The sequence below is a fragment of the Macrobrachium rosenbergii genome, chromosome 7, assembly GCF_040412425.1.
Source record: "Macrobrachium rosenbergii isolate ZJJX-2024 chromosome 7, ASM4041242v1, whole genome shotgun sequence".
NCBI classification, from domain to species: Eukaryota; Metazoa; Arthropoda; class Malacostraca; order Decapoda; family Palaemonidae; genus Macrobrachium; species Macrobrachium rosenbergii.
Window position 1 is genome coordinate 27,655,001 of NC_089747.1, and position 12,993 is coordinate 27,667,993.

General features: G+C 38.5%; 1 protein-coding gene across 1 annotated transcript in view; it reads left to right on the forward strand.

Annotated features, from left to right (window-relative positions):
- The window catches only part of LOC136840252 (mitogen-activated protein kinase kinase kinase 7-like), a 388,562-nt gene that overhangs the window by 363,000 nt on the left and 12,569 nt on the right, over positions 1-12,993 (forward strand). The window contains 1 exon segment of the mRNA XM_067106882.1: positions 4,611-4,792. Coding sequence (XP_066962983.1) covers positions 4,611-4,792 — 182 coding nt within the window.

Here is a 12,993-nt window from a genome sequence, read left to right on the forward strand (position 1 = left end):
ATGGAATGGGCAGGAATATACCAAAAAGTCTCCAGCCCTTGGGCATCTCCCATACACATGGTACCAAAACCTGATGGCACATGTTGACCCTGTTGCAATTACTGGAGAATCATCATCAAGACAGTACCTAACAGGTACCCACTGCCAAACATCACCAACATAACCAACCAGGTGAATGGCACCAAAATATTTATGAAGATCGACCTGTTGAAGGGAAACTTCCAAGTCCTGGTTGCAAAGGAGGACATAGAAAAAACGGCCATTATCACCCCCTTCGGCGCATACACCTTCAAGTACTGCTGCTTTGGCCTTTGGAACTCAGGTGCGACCTTCCAACCTCTGATGGACGAAATCCTGGACAACCTACCCTTCTGCATCGACTACGTTGACGATATACTGATATTCAGCCCCAATATCAAACAACACATGAGAGACGTCAGGTGGGTCCTGCAAATACTTGAAGAAAACAGATTTATAGTCCGAAAAGGCAAATGTGGATGGGCAAAATCATTAGTGGAAGTCCTGGGCCACCAAATAAGCCTTGATGGTGTCAAGCCCTTCGGACGAAGGTCCAAGAAATCACAGATTCCTCAAAACCAACAACAGTCAAAGCAGTCCAAGAATTCATGGGAATGATTAACTATTACAGTGATCTTTCCTTTACCCCATAGGCCCCTCACCCTAACGATGGACGCGAGTAGCACAGCGATGGGTGCAGTACTTGAACAAGACAGATGATGGTTGTCACCCGTTAGGATTCTTCAGCAAGAAGTTATTGCCAGCAGAACAAAAGTACTCCATGTTTGACCAATAGTTACTGGCAGTCCACAGAGCCATCCGCCACTTTCGACACATGCTAGAAGGATGACACGGTGCAGACGGACCACCAACCGCTGGTACATGCCTTCACCAAAAGCAGAGATGGGTGGTCAACAAGACAGCAGCATCACCTATCGTAGATACCAGAACATTCTTGCACCATCAGATACTTAAAGGGCTCTTCCAACAATGTGGCAGTTGCCCTTTCCTGAAACTCCATCAACACTGTCCAGAACAGGATATCATATCCCAAAATAGCATCGGCCCAGAAGGATGGTGTGGACCTACAGCCACTTCGGCAGGAGAACCCCGCCCTTATGTGGAGCGACCTGTCCATCAACGACAGAGAGACGAGTACCAGTCGCCCTTGCCCATACCTACCATTAGGGTTGAGAAAGAAAGCCTTCAACGTCGCTCACAACCTGTCCCACCCATCAAGCAGATCCACCACCTGAACCTTGTCAGAGTGTACATCAGATATAGAATGAAAGCAGACATCAAAAAATGAGCAAGAGAATGCCAAACATAAAAAATAACGAGGCACACAGAGACGGGGATAGGAGAATTCCAGACAACATGGCAACGACTGGCCCACATCCATGTCGACATCATGGGACCCCTGCCCCCTCTGAGGGGTACAGGTATCTCGTCACGATCATTGACAGGAACACCAGATAGCCAGGAGCAATACCAGTAAGGCAGCAGACAGCAGAGAGTTGTGTGAAAGCACTAATGAACGTTCAGCAGGCACAGAGTACCTCAGTACATAACAAGCGACAGAGGAGCTAACTTCGCCTCCACCTTGTGGAGCTCCCTCGCTGCCAGCCTTAGGACAAAACTCATTCACACAACAGCATACAACCCAGAAGCAAATGGCATGGTGGAGCAGCTGCACCGCTCCCTCAAATCAGCACTCACCGCCAGATGTCAAGGCAGGAGTTGGAGAAAGGAATTACCATGGGCCTTGCTGGGATGAAGAACAGCCCCGCACGTGATGTTCAATGCATCGCTGGCAGAAGCACTCTAAGGCCAAGTGTTGACAATACCGGCAGATGTTTTTTAAGACATAACAGAGCCCACGACTCTTCTAGACCTACATAGAACATTGGAAAACATCATGCCAGTGAAGACAACATATGACGTAACAATAGAATACATCCCCGAAGACCTTAAAACAGCAAAGTATGCACTCATAAGAATAGACGCATATAAGCTCCCCTCTCTCCAGCCTACTTGGGACCACAATGCATACTACAACGAGAGAGAAAACGTATCAGCTGATGGTGGACAGGAAAATCACCTGGGTCTCCACAGACATTAAAACCAGCCTATATCCCAGACTATGATCCACTCCCCTAGACTTACTTCCTGGGGGGAGCGGGCGGGAGCAGTACTGTGAGGTCTAGAACTGTCGCTGGGCCCTCAGGCCATCCTCGCCTCAAAATAAAAATCTACATAACTCACCGAGACTCTCAGGAAACATAGATCCAGTGCTCCTGATTCAAACAAACTTTTATGCATTTTTCACAAGATACTTTATGTCCTTGTCAGAACTGTAATTATTAATGTATGTAAGGCAATTTAAGCTTTTTTTTAACCCTATGTATTTGAAATCTCTTCCTAATTTGTATATAGAATTGTTAACCATTCTTCAGGTTGAGAAACACATCTGACTGTATATAGATGTCCCTCTGTTTTCCTCTAATGTCAAATACTGCTTTTCTGCTCAAAAGAGTTCTTGACCTGTCAGAGATTTTGTCAATAAATTAGTATACCTTGAACCTGCCTCTTACTAGCCATCTTGTTATATGGTCTTGCATGATAAGTAGGGCATCATGAAAGGTTTACGGTGTATGAGACGTACCATGGCAATGAGTGATTGATAAATGATGCAGTTCTTTCTCTGGGTGGATAGCAATGCTGGTATGCTGTAGTGCTCACATAAAGAACAAGTCCGTTGCAGCCCCTGCTACACAGGCTTGACAGATTAATCTACAAGAAGTTCAAGTTTGATTTTTTCTACCATTTTTTAGTCCTCTGTCAATCACAAGTCTGTTAATTGTAGTTTATAATTACTACCATTGTGGTAGTTAAGGCGATTCTTAGAGGTACAGTTAGTTTTCCTTGTATCTGTAACGTTTTTGTAATTATTGATAAATTTGGGGCTTATATTATAGGGTGTACATTCACTGAATCATTGCTTTTTCATTTGAAGAGCCTTTTTAGTAATGGTATGCATTCCAAATTCTTAAACTCCTGCTAATAATGTTATCTTTCAGGAATAACATATATCTATTTCCCTCCGCTTCTACAGTATTTTTTTTCAATAGGTTCAGTTTTCAAAGCTATCAGCCGGGCAACAATTCTGTGTAGGGCCAGTACAGCAAAATATAAGGCCATAAGATTTTGTATAAGCAGATTTTTAAAGCAGGTCTTACTGTATTTCTCTCTCTTTTTATATCTTTAGTTACTTTTTGTGTATTGTCTACCATTGGTGGGGGGGGTCTTCGAGCAAGAAAAAACGTTATACCATTAGCCATTTTGACATTTTTTTCTAATACATAATGCAGTCTTTGCTCGTAAAGTTGGTATATTGTTTAGTTCAGCGACGTTAAATTGCATATAGAGCAAGAATTTTGATAAGCAAGTCTCCAGGTAGCCACGCCTTTTAGAGTACCTAATCAATATAGGTAATCAGATATCAAGCATTCTCTGTGGAACACGGATTTGAAAGAATATATCATGCATAACGAATTGTTATAAACTATTTCATTTTTCCAAATACAAAGATGTTTTAAGTCAAAGTATTTATTATAATTACAGGCATTCCCTTTTATTCTACCAACCTCAGTAAGAAATGCATTAATTCTCCTATTTGTGCGAAATGTAGTAGTGGTAAGTATTTCAGATATTAGGAAAAGTGTCTTAAAATGAGATGTCACATTGCCATTTTTGAAAATAAGTAAATATTACGTTTTCCTATTGCTGGTCAGAATATACCATTGTCCTATGCATGAAGTTATCATTTGTGAACCTCTGACTCTGATACATTTTACAGTATATATTTTTGTTGATTCTCATTTTTTAGTCTTTTCTTGAGGTCATGGCTATCTACATTCGATTATCTGACGTAGGGGTTCTCAGGCTGAAGCTTTCGAATGCCCAAAGGTTTACTCCTACGTAGCATATACAGTATTATTGATAACCTACAAGTGGAAGTTTATTGCCATGTCGATTAATTTTCAGAAATTTTTGTACCAATGAATGATGTGGCTTTTTTCTGCAACGCTATCAAGTTAATGGGGACTTGATGGTGTGTTTTTGAGAAATAATTTTGCCACAAGTGGGACATTGTTTGATGTTCGTGTAAGTTGCTAAATAGGATGTTATATGAGAAAATTTTGATTGGAATTGTGTTCGTTCTTAAGCAGGTGTTGATCTTGAGATTAGTAGGACATTCACTTTGAGCTTGAGGGAGGTTACAGAGCATTATTATCCATACTCTGCAGAGCAGTATTATCCATACTTTGTTTCAATAAGTACTTTATTGAATGTTCTTTTTAAACATGCACAATAAATATCTTGGGGCAGGTTTTGTTTAACCAGAAAGTATAATTTTAACCAACCTGAAAATTTACTCTTAACAAATGTCCAAACCTTTTTGTTCTAGCTGTGTAATACTTTTTCTGTATTGTGGGCCAGGGAGATTAAAAGGTTTTTATAACAGGAATTGTTTTAATACCATGGTTCATAATTTTTAACTTTGATGTTTTCATTCTTGCATTTTACAGATGGCAGAGGTCACATTGGTGAAGGAGGAGGTGGAGGGGGAGGCGGGTTATGTACTGAAGGTGGAGTTGCAGATGACAAAGAGCTAGGTGCCTACTGGGAGTTGCTAGACAGCGAGTTAAGGCCTATCGAACCTGTGCTTTCTTGTCCAGAATCTCTTAGCATCTTCTCTGAACACAAGGAGGTGAGTGTCACTAGTGCAGGATTTGGTGGACTCGTGTTCTCAGTCATAGCATGCCAGGGTTAACAAGACCATGAAGTCTCATTATTAGACTCATAGGGATTGCCTGAAGGTTTTATTCTTATATGAAAACTTAAAATTGGAGTAACGTAAAGTTAAGAGAAGATAGACAGCTAAGAGAGAGAGAACATGTTAAAGGTATAAGGATGAAGGCATTACAGTTGGGCTGAAGAGATTCATTCAAAACCTATAGTACCATGGACAGTGTGAACCACGAGACACCTCATGTTTCCAAGGGGGATAATGAGTACAAGTATGGAGTTAGCAACCCCTCACTTCTTGCTTCAGACTCCTTGGTTTGACTGCAGGAGGTTCCTGACATCATTTCAGTTGCCAGTCACATGATTGTTGCCAAGCTTTCCAACAAACCTTTATATAATATATATATATATATATATATACACAGGCAGTCCCCCGTTCTGACGGGGTTCCGTTCTTTACGCCACGTCATAAACCAAAAATCGTCGTAAACCGGAAAATCGTCGAAAATCGTCAAAAATCATAAAAAAACCTTGCTTTTAATGCTCTGGGTGCATTGAAAACGATGTAAAACTGCATTTTTATTGAGTTTTTCATCAAAAACCTTCAAATTATGATTATTCGTTTTGGAGCTGTATTTCTTCCGTCGGATCGGCGTACGACGCGTCGTAACCACGGAACATGCGTCGTAAGCCGGGAAATAATTTCTGATGAATATATTTGAAAAGCATCGTAACCTCGGAACGTCGTAAGCCGGACCCGTCGTAAACCGGGGACTGCCTGTATATATCTTATGATTTGTGAAAGTAATATGTTTTCTGTGTTTTTTTTTTGTTTTCTTTCAGATTTCTCATGTGTTGTGAAGTATAACGAGGTGGTTTTGTAGTATGTATGCATTTGTACAATGCTTGTGTATGTTTTCTTTTGTGATCATCATATATGGACTGAAATAACATTAATAATGTTTATGGGAGAGTCAGGTCTTACAAAGGGTTGGTTGGATGTGTGATAAGATGAGATATGTCTTCCTATAGGCTTTTGTATACGTCTTCCTATAGGCTTTTGTATACACAGCTGTGTGTTCAGGTGGACAGGATGTCCTTTATGCAAGAGAGATCTTAGAAACTACTTATGTTATCAGTTAAAAGTGAGAAGGGGTGACAGGTTTGATAGCCGTAGTCAGTTCAGAAGCCTCTGTGTGTGTGTGTGTGTGTGTGTGTGTGTGTGTGTGTGTGTGTGTGTACACAAGTGTTTAAAACAGGAAGCTGTCAGTCATTCAGATAAGAGGCAGACCTATGTAACTCTCTGAGCCAGGGAATAAATTTCCTAACTTTTTTTCCTTTTCAGGGGAAGAATATGGGTTTTTCCCTTTCTTTCCCCAGGGAAGAAACTCATTATGTCTGTTCCTTCTAGGGTAACCACATTCTACAAATACCTAGCTGGCAACCCAGGTTTAACCTCATGGAAGATATTGGTAAAGTGAAGTTCAGTTCAGATAGAGATTTGGTAGACATAGGGTGGTCTCTCTCTCTCTCTCTCTCTCTCAACCCCTCTTATATGAAAAGAGTGTAAAATTGTGGTTACTCTCCCCAAACACATAAATTTTGTGAACTGTTAATAATATCTGATGCTTCCTTGGTAGGATCTAATATAAGAGAGAGATTTCTGTAACAGGCCTAACAAAAGTTTTTATGAGGAAAAGGAGTTGTGTAATGGTGTGCAGAGATTGGTATAAGGTAAAGTGGCATTTACTTATTATTTACCACAGTAAAAAGTTGAATATGATTTTGGTAAAAAGTTGAATATGATTTTGAAGAATCTATGGGTAATCCTCTTGAAAGGAACACTGAAGGACTGATTGCAGTGGAAATGCAATGGCAAGAAGCACAAGACAAGCAGTTGTTTCCACAGCTAGCAACACTGTCTGCACATTAAAAATGCAGGTGATTAAGTAAGGAAAATTATAACGTCGGGCGAATTGAGGGTTGCACATATGGTGCCAAGATAACTCAATTCTGGTGTGAGATGCTTATGTTAAAAATTCGCACTGGATTGACTAAGTCAGGACTTTGTGAGAATTTGCACTTCAGAAGAGAAATGAAATTCAGTAAAAGATTAAAGATATGTGACTGTTTGAAAGAAAAGAAATGAAATTCAGTAAAAGATTAAAGGAACGTGACTGTTTGAAAGAACCACAAATAAGGGACGTTACCTTAAAACGGAGTGATGGAGAGGCCTCGTTGAATTTCACCAGAAATGGAGTGATGAGTTTAATGGGAATGCACAGGTAAAGTGACTGGAGTGCCAAAAGATGGCCATGTGGGGTCAGCTCAATAAGGGCAAGCAAGGGGGCTTGTGTGTTGGGTCTGCTGCCGATAGGGTTCTGAGACCGGGGCTAGCTGCGCCAAGCATTTTTATGCCCTCGGAGGTTTATTTTCTTGCTCTTCTCAGAGGGCATTTGTATCGCTGGCGTCTGGCCTTAGGGGTCAAGATGGCAACTCAGTCACAACTGTCACACTCTCCATTTGCTATGTCAAGACCTCCAGCACCCCATGTTCGCCAGTTGCTAGTGGGGACTTAGCTTTCCTGATGGGTTTCCTCAGGCTTTCGTCTCCATTCACCTTTATCTGAAGGGAGGTTTTTCAAGCAGTCACTAAGCCCAGAAAAGATTAACAGATGTACCAAAAGGGGAACATGGGGAGAAATTTATGTAGGGGCTGAGTTTCTCATGCCCTTCCCCAGTTAATTACCAGTATGAAAAATACTACATTTACTTTATAAGACAGTTTGGAAGTTGGGTTTGCTTATAAAGGGTTTCTGACATTTAAATATATATATATATATATATATATATATATATATATATATATATATATATATATATATATATATATATATATATATAACATATATATATACTAAGCTGAGTGCGCAGTTTTAGGCTCTCACCCACCATTTGAGAGGACGGTGGTTCAAATTCTGCCACTCACTGGTGGCTTGTGGATGGTGCCATTGCATAACCCGGTGCCCCGCCAACCTAGCAGTCTGAAAACTCAAGAGGGTGAGTAAGAGAATAGGTACTAGCCCTTGGGCTGGTGGGTTAAACAGTGGGCCTAGCGACACACTGTCCATATGTCTTAGGCATTGGGACCTGTCCCCCACTGGCTATTGGCCAAAGAAACTGGAGATCAGTGCCAGCCCTATGAGCCTTGCAGAGAACCAGGAGGACTTTATATACATACATACATATACATATATATATATATATATATATATATATATATATATATATATGTATATGTATGTGTGTATATAACAGTGTGTGTGTGTGTGTATATATATATATATATATATATATATATATATATATATATATATATATATATATATATATATATATATATATATATATATATATAGTGGGCCCTCACTATCTTGCAGTTCAGCATTCACAGCTGATTAGTCGCAGATTTTTATGTGGAGCGAATCTCAAATAAATCATGGAAAATTCACTAATTTGCGGATTTTTCATAGAGCAATATTCGCTAATTACTGTATTTTCATGTTATTTTCGTGACTTAATAAATTTTTTATGATGAAAAATTCATGCAAAATATTAAAAAAGTTTTTTTTTTTCAATACATATTTAAATATTTAACATACTGTATATTGAGGTAAAATCCTTCAAAATCACAAAACAGCTGTTTCCTGGTTCGTTTTACTGATGTAAACATACCTCTCTCTCTCTCTCTCTCTCTCTCTCTCTCTCTCTCTCTCTCTCTCTCTCTCTCTCTCTCTCTCTCTCTCAGTGCTGTACATATCCTTTAATGAAATATGAATTACTGTATCATAAACATAAAAATACAAAACTAAAACTCCAAGAAGTTCATGCTGCCATGGAATTGAGTGCGTGCATATGTATGTATGTTAAAATGATTTACTACTTCTCAAATATTAATATTAATGTAAACACAGCAAAATATCAGTAAAATGTTATTTCACTTACAGAATCAATTTATACTTCATTATTATATTGATCTAATATCATCGTAATATGTATAAAAAAATTATCGTCCAGCCATTTGTAATGTTTACATTCTCAGAATCAGTTGTTTGAGCCTATTTCTGAAAGAATTATGAAATGAATTTTTTAGTTGTTAAAAGAAACGACTGTGTTAATGGAATTATCATTTTTAATTTTTTACATAAGAGTAAAATGGGTATACAGTCGACCCCCCAGTATTCACGGGGGACAGGGACCACAGCCAGTGCGATTAGCCAAAACTTGACATCCCCCTCTAAAAACGCCTATAACTGTCTATTTTAATAGTTCAAACACCATAGACCTCCTCTAAAATGCTTATAACTGCCTATTTTAGTAGTTCAGACACAAATATACCTTAAACTATCATCCTAAAACACTTTAATATCATTTCAATATCACTTTAGTATCATTTTAATATTTCAGTATTACTTTAATATCATTTCAATATAATTTCTGAGTGGCATAGCTGTAGGTGCTATAACGAGGTTAGAAAACCGGTTTAGGGAGCTGTAGCCACCAGGAGGGTTCACTATGAGGAGTTCCCTCCTATGGTAGGGTTCACTATAAGGAGGTCCCTCCAATGAGGAGGGGAGAAAACTGGTTTATTACCAGCGCAAAGCCTAAAAACCTGTTTCTTTCCTCAGGTTTGCATAAGTCTCTATCTCTCTCTGAGTTAAGTACTTTACCTAAATTTTTAAGTATGTATTGAAAAAAATACATTTTATTGATATTTTGCTGCATTTATATTTATATTAATATTTGAAAATTAGTACATCATTATATCATACAAAATGTATTGAGTCACGCAAATGACATGAAAATATAGTAATTAGTGAATATTGCTCTACAAAAAAATCCATGAATATGCGAATTTAAAGATACCCTCCACAGAAAAATCCATGAATAGGCGGAGCCATGAACCCTGAACCGCAAATAGTTTGGTGTTTACTGTACAAAGGTAAACTAACATACTTTATGTTAAAGTAAAATCCCTCAAAATCACAAAACAGCTGTTTCCCGATTCGTTTTACCGATTTAAACATACCTCAGTTCTCTCTCTCTCTCAGTACTGTGCTTATCCATCCTTTCATGAAGTATGAATTACCATATCATAAACATAAAAATACAAAACTAAAACTTCAGGAAGTTCATGATGCCATGGAATGAGTGTGTGCATGCTTATGTACGTTACAATTTTTTTTGCTTAGCGCGAGTTACTGAACCATTGTTATTACAAGTTTAGCTGATTATAAGTAGGATTAACACACACAACAGTACACAAGAGGGAGCCTGTGAAAGTCTGCGGGACCCCACTTTTGGCGCCAAAAAATCGCTATAGAAAATGCGCCATTTTTAAATAGCTCCCGTTTTGCTTCATGGCGGTAATGAAAAGCGTGTTTTGGGTGGTGTTTCCCAAAGGGAAAGCAACAGAAAAAGTAATAAACGGTAAGGGGGACCGTGATGGGAACCGGGGTTTTGGGTGGGGAGAAGCTAAAGACGGGATTGATGGCCACCGTAACGTAAAAAATTCACTAGTTTATGATCTGCTAGTCTGCATACAAACGGTTGTCCCGCTATGCAACAAACATAAGGCTGAACCGCTAAACTACAGAGGCAAAATTCCGTTTCCTGCTGGCGAAACGCAAACATAAGTTTCTGACCCGCTAGTCTGCATACAAAAGGTTGTCCCGTTAGGCTACAAACGTAAGGCTGACCCACTAAACTACGGAGGCAAATTTCGGGTTCCCTGCTGGCTGTAACGTACAAAATTCGCTAGTTTTTGACCCGCTAGTCTGCAAACAAAAGGCTGTCCCGCTAGGCTACTGCTGTGAGGCTGACCCTCTAAGTACATACGTGATGCTGACCCACTAAACTACGTACATTAGGCTGACCCGCTACACTGCATGTGTGAGGCTGACCGCATTTTTAAAGATTCTTGGCAGGCTCGTATGCTCTGGCAACGTTAATATCTGTATTCACTGTAACCACAGGTTACAAAAAACGATAAACTGCACACTAGGGTCAGTTCCAAAACCCTACCTAACCTAGCAACAAAACAAATGTAAAAAGACAGGTAAATGCTGTGCTTACCTTATTCAAAGTCGCTGCTGTCCAACCATGCAGTTAACAGTATCAGCTTCGTAGATCCTACTGTCCTGGGCTTCTTTGCAAATTGCTTGGTGTTGACCTTTGGAAACAAACTGAAATCGTGACTTTCCATCACGCCAGTTCGAGAAAGAAAGAACATGTGATTCTGGTGTTGGCCTAGGCCTATGAATCATATCGATAGAACACATTGTGATTGGTTCAAAGTATTTAATCCATAAGCCCTAGGGCATGACCTGGGTCAGCCTGAGATACGATTGGACGGAATTAAATTTCCCGCGGTCAGGCCAAGGCGACATGTGGCGGCAGCCTTAGGAACTACGGGTTGAGAGGAGCGCCACACTTCGGCCATCTGAAGAACTACGGGAGAGCAGTGCTCCGTGACACCGTTCATGTTAACTTGGTACTTAGAAAAAGTTACGTTCCACTGAAAAAATTGTCGTTCGGGAAAGTCAAGCAAACTGGTCAAGTAAGTTACTTTTTGGGTAGAATCTGGCCCGCTGAGCAACATTTATTCGATGCAATTTTTCATTTAGAGTCATTGTTAATGAGTTATAGGTGCGTCCGTCGTTCTGTCAACTACCCCACAAGAGAATGACTTATCACTGTTGAATGCATTTATAATTTGGTATTTTTTTTCAATGCATATTTAAATATTTAGGTACAGTACTGAACTCTGCTTGTGAATTCCCAGTGTTTCCCCTATACTGTAAAAAGAAAATGGGACAGCTTGAATTCTGTATGAGAGAAAATGGCTGTGCCTGAATATTGGGGTAACATGATTATTTTTTCACATGTAGCTGTAAGCCATATATTTTCTGAGGGTAATTAAAGTGTTTCAGGATGATAGTTTAGGGTACGTGTGGTGTTTGAACTATTAAAATAGGCAGTTATAAGTGTTTTTAGAGGAGGGCACCAACTTACCGCAGGTGGTTGTGGTCCCTAACCCCCGTGAATACCTTGGGTCAACTGTCTATATATATATATATATATATATATATATATATATATATATATATATATATATATATATATATATATACTACCATTTAAATTATGTATGGTATCAAAGGAAAATAACATGAAAAAAGTTCCCAGGACCTATAACTTGAAAATCAGAGGGTCACATAAGGATGTGGTGTCGGTGAGGAGAGGTGGTGAAATCACATGGAGGTGTGTTATAGCAGCATAAGTCGTGAATACACTTTGATCAGCAACGCTCAGTGGAATCATAAGAGTAGTAGTAATAGTAGTAATTTAGCACAATAAATTCAAGTGACTATAAAGATTATCAGAGGTGAAAATGTAAAGGTTGTTATAAGCCATTTTATTTGTAATAAATAAAATTCTTCTTGGTAAAAATGTCTTAGTAAAACTACCTTTGTATGCCTCCTAATACACATATACAGTATATATATATATATATATATATATATATATATATATATATATATATATATATATATATATATATATATATATATATATATATATATATATATATATATATATATATATATATATATATATATATATATGTATATATATATATATGTATATATATATACTGTATATGTGTATTAGGAGGCATACAAAGGTAGTTTTACTAAGACATTTTTAAAGAAGAATTTTATTTATTACAAAATAAAATGGCTTATAACAACTTTTACATTTTCTCTCTGATGATCTTTATAGTCACTTGAATTTATTGTGCTAAATTACTACTTTACTACTACTCTTATGATTCCACTGAGCGTTGCTGATCAAAGTGTATTCACACTTATGCTGCTATAACACACCTCATGTGATTTCACCACCTCTCCTCACCACACCACATCCCATGTGACCCTCTGATTTTCAAGTTATAGGTCCTGGGAACTTTTTCATGTTATTTTCTTTGATACCATACATAATTTAAATGGTATTGTGACGAAGAGTATTTTTTCATATCCATGAGGAACTTTGAAACCAGCAATTAAATGTAGATCAAAGTGGTTTGTTATAGACTTTCAGA